The following is a 7,100-nucleotide window of genomic DNA, read 5'->3' on the forward strand; positions in this document are numbered from 1 at the left end:
AGATTAAAAGATTAAAGTTACAAACTGAAAACCCCCTCGGGGCTCCTGATGAGATCTGAGCTCCTGGCTGCGAAGCCAAACTCCCACTCCGGAGGTGCACGGCCCCGCACGCTGTTGCTCGTGCCGGCGCTGCCAGCTCCCGCCATCCCTTTCTGCTGCTGGCTCCGGCTATTTTTACAGACCGAGAATTAAATAATAGACCAGTTTTGCCCTGAAGGAGGGTCCTGGGCAATGCCTCGGCAATACCCAGCGTCTCAGGGGGATGGCTGTATGCTCCCCCTTGTTGTACTCCTGAGCTTTCGGAGTTTGCAGCCTCCACTTGTCCGCTCGTGTTGCGGCCGCTGGATTGCTTCGGTTGGGATGAGGGCCGGGGCTGCTGCGGGAGGGGTGGCAATCGGCAGCCCCTGATGGTGGTAACCACGCAGGGAGGGTCGCAAGTCCTCTGATGCTTTCGTGTCCCTTCGTTAGACGTCTCATACAAGCCTTAGCCTAGCAAATCTACTGCTGGATATGCTCGCAGTTAGTGTATTTTCTTGCTTTTCTCCCCGCCCCCATATCTTCATTAGGACTGGGCAAAGAATGGCCTTTTTGGTTTTATGGCTGAGAGGCACAGAAGTAAAACTGTGTCCCAAACCACAAGCACTATTGCTGTGCCTGTGCCTGTATTTTTTATTTGACCAAAGCAGCGAGTCTGAGCCAAGATGATGATTCCATCATCATCACAATACTCGGTGTACTGAGCTCTCAAAAGTAGTTTTTCCCTGATTTTTTTTTTTTTTTTTCCCCTGTTTTTACGTTTTGGGGTGCTTTTTGTCAGAAACAGGCCGTTTCAAAGCAAAAAGTTCAGCCCTGCTATTTTGAAAATGTTGAAATGGTATATTTTGCCATCTCAGCAGTTGTTCCTCCTCCCTGTGCTTAGATGAAGATTCCCAGATGAAGCTCTTCATCAGACGCAGGCTGAACCTGTGAAGATGTTCAGCTCCTCCAGGGCTCCATGTTTCATCACATTCCCCAGCTATCAGATGTTTTGCCCAGCTCATCCCAAGCGCTGAGGTGACGCTGGAGCGGAGCGAGCATCAGAACCTTCTTGCCCTTGCAAGAAACGGTTCGGTGGCTGGACAAGCCGTTGCTAGTTTGACTATCCACTGCCTGCCGTGCAGCCCTTCCCCACCTTTGGCTGTAGAAGCATGCATCGCTCGGGTCTGTGTCTCAAGGGAGGACAGCAGCAGGACCTGTGTTTCCCGAGGGACTGAAATGGGCACGGCTAAAATACCATGCAGGCGCAACTTTAAAATGGAGTAATTTCCAGGTCCATGCCTGTTTTGACGGAGACTAAATGAGAAGTTTTAGCAAAGTCTTGTTTTACGAACCGTATGCTTGCCCAGGTCTTTGCCTGTGATGAATCTGCATCCTCTAACTGATTATAATTAGCGCGCTATTTTATTTACATAGGATTGATCTAATTCAAATGACTAGATGAAATTCTTTGATCTTCAGGGTACAAAAGGTGAGACTATGATGATTTTAAACAGTTGCTCCTGGCCATAAAATCTATTCATCTGAAAATCAATGGAAAGATATCACTTGCCGCGTCGATGAGATAATTTCCTCTGCTACTCAGCCCTGACCCTGTTCTCCTGGTTTTCACCCTCCTGTCAAGTTTAAATGGCTCTTTTTCTGGAAGCTCTGCTCCACACCATCCTGCACAGCTTTCTGTGTGTGTGTGGTACTGTCCTTTTCATTTGAAGCCACTTTCTGATTTACGTGCACCGAGCACACAAACTCTTCTTCAAAACTCTTTTCCCAACCATGCATTCAGTCAGGTGTCGCAGCTGGCAAAAATACATCCCGCTCCATATTTGTTCTTTGTTGCATTGGATGAATTTATAGCTATAGTGTTTTGGCGACTGTAAACTTTCTGGGGCACGGTCTCTAACGAGTGCTGTCGTCTGTTCAGCAAGCCCTGCCCGTTGCACGATGGCATGAATATTTATGATGCTAGACAATAATCCTTGCCTCTGACCCAGCACTCTTCATCAGCAGATCCAGCATTGCTTCACTGAGGAAGCAGTCAAATCATTATTCTAATTTCCAGATGGGGAAACTGAGGAGCTGCAAGGTGAAATAACTCGCCTGACATCGGCAGGGGGGAGCTCGGAAGGGAGTGCAGCCATCTCTGGCCCCGGCTACAGGGTCCAGCCACTAAAGCCCGCAGCCTCCTCAATGACAGCTAATAAAATTTGTGTTTATGCAATGCATTTTTCTCTTCCCCATTAAGAGCGAACAATTTGTTTTCTTCACAGGCATTAATAGCCTCCCTGAGAAATATGTTTCAACATGCATTTTCAGCAGCACTTCTGCGTGCGTTGTGCCCCAGCTAGCAGCTGTGACCTGCTAGCAGGAGGCAGACTGGGGCGAGGGGGAGAAGTGGCACCTACGCCCCTGCGCTCTGCTTCTCTTCCTCCTCCTCCTCCTCCGCCGCCGCCGCCGCCGCTCCGCCGGTGGCAGCCGGGGAGGCTGGGGACCGACCACGGAGATGTTCTGCGTGGAGCTCCTTGGGGAGCTGTACCAGCTGCTGTGTTGGCAGCCTTGGAGTTGCCTCTGGGTCTGACTTGCCGTCTTGTCTCCTTGAATATAATTGCTCGCTGCTGATTTATTTTTTTTTTTCTTTCCCTTTGATTCTGTGGCATTCATATCCTACTCAGATTCCTCATCAATCTTGCAATCTGGGGAGTCTGAGGAAACGGAGAACTGATCATCTGCAGATTTCTTCTGTATATTATGAAAGTGTCCCTATGCCATGTGTGATTCCAATCTTTTTTTTGTTTAAGCAGACAGAACATCACAGAGTCAGACTGTACCGGCTAGGCCTGCGTGCCGAGCAGGGAAGGAAGGAGCCGCTTCTGCGGAGATACTCCCTGCTCCCGGCTCCGTAGAGGTGACAGCACATCTGTCGCTTCCCCCTTTCTAACCCTGCGCTTTGCCTCCCCGCACTGCTCAGCCTTGCAAATTTTCTGTGGCAGAGCATGTTATCTCTCTCGCAGAGCCCGCTGGGGCAGGACTGCTTGAACAGCAATGGCTACGGGGAGTCCTCGAGGAGCGGCAGAATGCGTCTGCCTGGAAATCTGCACGTGCCGTGGATGAACCCATTTCTTGGTCTTTGGAGGTCTTGGAAACCAAATCACTTCATGGAACTGGCCAGAATTTTAATGATACCCACCCAGGTACCTTAGCACCGTGGTCGAAAAAAAGCACGTGTAGAAGGTTGGGTGGGTTTATTTGGGTGCAAGGGTGTGTGTGCTTTTTAGGCATTACATTGAATGTTCATCACAAGCTTGTCGGCACTCTGTAGGGCCTGTGTCATGAAGATCAGACTAGATAGTCCTCACACTAGGTAAGGGTCTTAAAATTTGGCATTTATTCCCTAGCTGGCAAGCATTTTAGGAAAGAAAGGAGGTCTGAAATAGAGGTTGTCTTCTGAGCTGTAGTTCTGCTACCTCCATCACTGGATCCACCTGATTTATTTACTTTCTTAATGTTACAATTTCTTGTTTTCACCTGCCTACTCTCAGTACGCTACAACCATTTCAGAATCAAAATATAAAAGCGTAAAACCAGCTATAAAACTGCCAGAACTCCTTCCATCCCTCCCTTCCCATTTGTGCAGGGCAAACATCTTCTGAAGGACACTTTTACCTCCAGATGTCAGGACATTTGGGGATCAGGCTCGGTGCTGGTTTGTCCTCTGTGGGATGTAAGCAGAAACAGTACCTGGGCAGGAAAGTATTTGAATTTTCATGATAGGATAGTGCTAAAAAATGCTGTAAAAACACTTCCCTGCTTTTTGCTGGGGAAGTTTCAATTTGTCTCATTGGCTGCCTCTGGCTTTTTGCCCGGCATTCTCAGATCTGCTGGTGAAGGGAGACAGCAGAGCACGTTTGTCCTATTCCTCTTCCCCAGCGCAAGATGCCAGACTGGAGCAGATACGGCACCGTTACTGGTCTAAGCACGTGCCACAGAGGGGGGCTACGGTCTACTCAGCCCTCTCCTACGTCTGCCCTGGTATATTCAGTATATACATGGGTTACACCCATACAAGGTATATACAAGGGTTACACCTCGTTCGCTGGCAGCTGTCAGAAGCACAGCTGAGGGTTGTGAGCATCTCTGCAAATCCATTTGAATGCTCCTGAAGCAGTAACGTTAGTCTCCCTTTCTCTAGGATAGGCACGTGCAGTTCCAGGTGTGCAGGATCTCTGCCCGAATCCCAGCACAGGATCGCCCTGGGTGGACTTCAAAGGTGTCCTGGGAGCTTCTTGCAGGAGAAGGGATTTGCTTCGAGCATCCCTGGTGAGAATTTGACTTCCCGTCTTGACGTGCACCGTCCCCGCTCCTTTTCTCCGTAGGAGCGGCTGCATTTGTGTGGCACTGGATGCATGGTATATAAAGCATTTAGGACGAAAAGTCTATAGAAGTGTGATACTAATAATATTTTACAGCTTTAATTACCATGATTGTAGTGCCTAGAGGCGTATGCAAAAACATTTTGAGTGGGAGGAGAGAAGGCAGCGCTGTGAACATTTTTGTGGTTTTGCTGGGCAATGTGCAATTGAGTTTTCTCATGGGAACCACGGCACGCCAGGGAAAAAAGCTGCCTCTACCTCCTCGTCTGCTCCGTCGGGATACTGGATCACACCCCAAAGTCGAGGAGACAACCACAGTCGCTCCCGTTTCAGGCAACGGCTGGGCTGACTGTGCCTCCCTCTGCTTTCAGAGGGGCTCCAGGTGCAGGTGCTGCCCATTTCCGCAGGCAACAGGTATTTTCCCTCCGGGAACATCCCTTCCGGACGATCAGCGGCAGTTTCGCCTGCGGGATGATTTCAGGATTGGGCAATTGCCGATTTGTGGCGTGGATTTGCCAGCAGCCCCAAGAGCAGCGTGCCCCTTTCTCGCTCAGGGTGTGCAACGCAGAGGGAGCCCTCGCTCCCGCCCGTGCCATGCGTACGGGGGCAGGGGACGGACAGAGGGGACGGACAGAGGGGCCGGACAGAGGGGCCTTGTGTGGCTGGGCGAGCCCCCCAGCACCCGCCTTACCGCCTTCCAGCACCCTTCCCCGCGGGAGGCTGTGCGGCACCCCCGATAGGCCTAATGCAAAGTCACTAGCTCGATGGTCACGACTAATTGAAAAATAGGAAAATACCCCAGGCAGGGAGGCGAGTTCTTGGAGTTGAGGTGTTACAAAATAAAAACCGAGATGGAATAAAGATGCTTGCGTTTCCCTAGCTATAGAATGCAGTCCTGCGTCTTTAGAAAACTTTTTTAAAACTTTGTTCCTAGCTCATGTATTAATTTTCAGACATACTGATGTAGTTTCTGGGACAGGGATTTGCCATAGGTTCGTTATTGAGATGCTACAAAGGCAGTAGCCTTCTATTTGGAAAACCGAAATTCAATTTTATCTGGCCTTGGTTACCAAAGAGACAGTCCGTGACACAGCTTCCTGGCGGGCCGGTCCCTGCTCAGACGAACACTCTCTGACAGCCAAGGTATGGACTGAAAGGCAACGAAAACTGAAAGGAAACCCTGTGTGATAGGTATTCCCGGCTGTGGGAAGAGTTGGACGTTGCCTACAAGATGAGCACTTCCCCCCCCCCCCCGATTCATCCTTTTTCTATTGTTACCTGCACCAAACATGATTTACATTATTAAAAACTCATACTTAAATCAACTCCCCATCAGTTAAATAAATACATGTTATCATTGCTCCTCACTTGAGTTGACACTTGGTATTTTGTACAGATTCTTGTATATGTTGCTCAGACGTAAAAACTGAAAATAACAAATTTCAGTGAAACCCCAGTACCTTAAACAAGGGACCAAGTTTTGCCCCCAGCCTTGCTAAGACTCTCGTGGGGAGCAAGAACGCCATCTCCCATCGTTGTATTACGTGTTGTACGTCAAGTTTGTATAAAGAAAAATCTACCGCTGGGCAATCGAATGGCTAATGGAGATTAGCTCGTAAAGCCGTAGATGGAGATCCTCGACCTCGCCACCTGAGCTGTCGCCGTGAGCTGGTATCACTGCTACACCCCGGGAGAACGAGAAGCGGGCAAAAAAGAAAATCAACTTTGTTCCTGCTCGGTATTTTGAGTTCTGCCACTTGCCGTGCTACCCAAACGCATCTTGCAGGCTGCGGGGTACCCTCACCTTGGGTACCGCCGAGGGGTAAGGATGTCTGTCCTTCCTTCCTTCCTTCCTTCCTTCCTTCCTTCTGGAGGGGGGGCACTTCCCCAGCAGCAGGTGGGGGGCTCTGCGGCCACCGGCCAGTTCGAGACTGCCGGGCGGCAACACCAAACTACGGCCGCGGAGCCTCCCTTTCCCACGCGCCTCACGCTTGACGCGCGACTGGACCCAGCCCCGGGGCTGGTGCGTTTGGGGCGTGCGGGGCAGGGAGGAGGAGGAGGAGGAGGAGGAGGAGGAAGGTGGTGTTTGCCCCGGAGAGGTGATGCCTGGTGTCCCGCAACCTGGGCAACGGGTGACTCGGGCTGGCGGGTCTTCTCCTGGCCGGTCCCCCAGCCCGGGCGGTAGCTGGCTGGAAGGAGTCGCCCCCCGGCGGAGCCCGGCCCGGGGGCAGCGGCCCTGGGCGCCGGGCCCTGCCAGCCAGACCCCGCTGCTTCTGCCGGCGGCCTCAGCCGGCCTTCCGCCGGGCGCTCGCGTCGCCGAGGGCGCGTTCCGTTTCAACTCGGCGCGGGGTTCACCGCACAGCTCGCTTTCCGCTTCTGCCACCCCCCCGGCCCCGGCCGTGTGCCCGCACCCGCAGGGGCTCGGCCGCGCCGGTCCGGTCCGTCCCGTCCCGCAGGGGTATGACGGACCGGCAGGAGCCCCCGCCCGGGGCGCACCTCCTTACGCCCCCCGCAGCGGCACCACCTCCCGCCCGTGCGAGCGGAAAGTTTGGAACCGCGTCTTCCAGCGGGGCCGCCCGCTTCGTCCCGGCTGGGGGGGGGGGGGGTGCCCGGATCCCGGATCCCGGTCCGGCCCGGCCCGGTTCGGCTCGGCTCGGCCGCGGCGGGGCGCGCTGCCGGGCGGCCGGTGCCGGTCCC

At 52.7% G+C, this 7,100-nt stretch overlaps 1 protein-coding gene across 1 annotated transcript; it reads left to right on the top strand.

The window, feature by feature from the left end:
* Window positions 1-2,326: 2,326 nt before the first annotated feature.
* LOC115342883 lies at window positions 2,327-5,763 on the top strand. The gene is made up of 4 exons (XM_030018084.2): window positions 2,327-2,605; window positions 2,835-2,938; window positions 3,045-3,224; window positions 4,223-5,763. The coding sequence occupies exons 1-4, from the start codon at window positions 2,338-2,340 to the stop codon at window positions 4,352-4,354; spliced, it is 684 nt and encodes a 227-aa protein (XP_029873944.1). The 5' UTR covers window positions 2,327-2,337; the 3' UTR covers window positions 4,355-5,763.
* Window positions 5,764-7,100: the final 1,337 nt, after the last annotated feature.

This window comes from Aquila chrysaetos, chromosome 6, assembly GCF_900496995.4.
Source record: "Aquila chrysaetos chrysaetos chromosome 6, bAquChr1.4, whole genome shotgun sequence".
In the NCBI taxonomy this organism is placed as follows: domain Eukaryota; kingdom Metazoa; phylum Chordata; class Aves; order Accipitriformes; family Accipitridae; genus Aquila; species Aquila chrysaetos.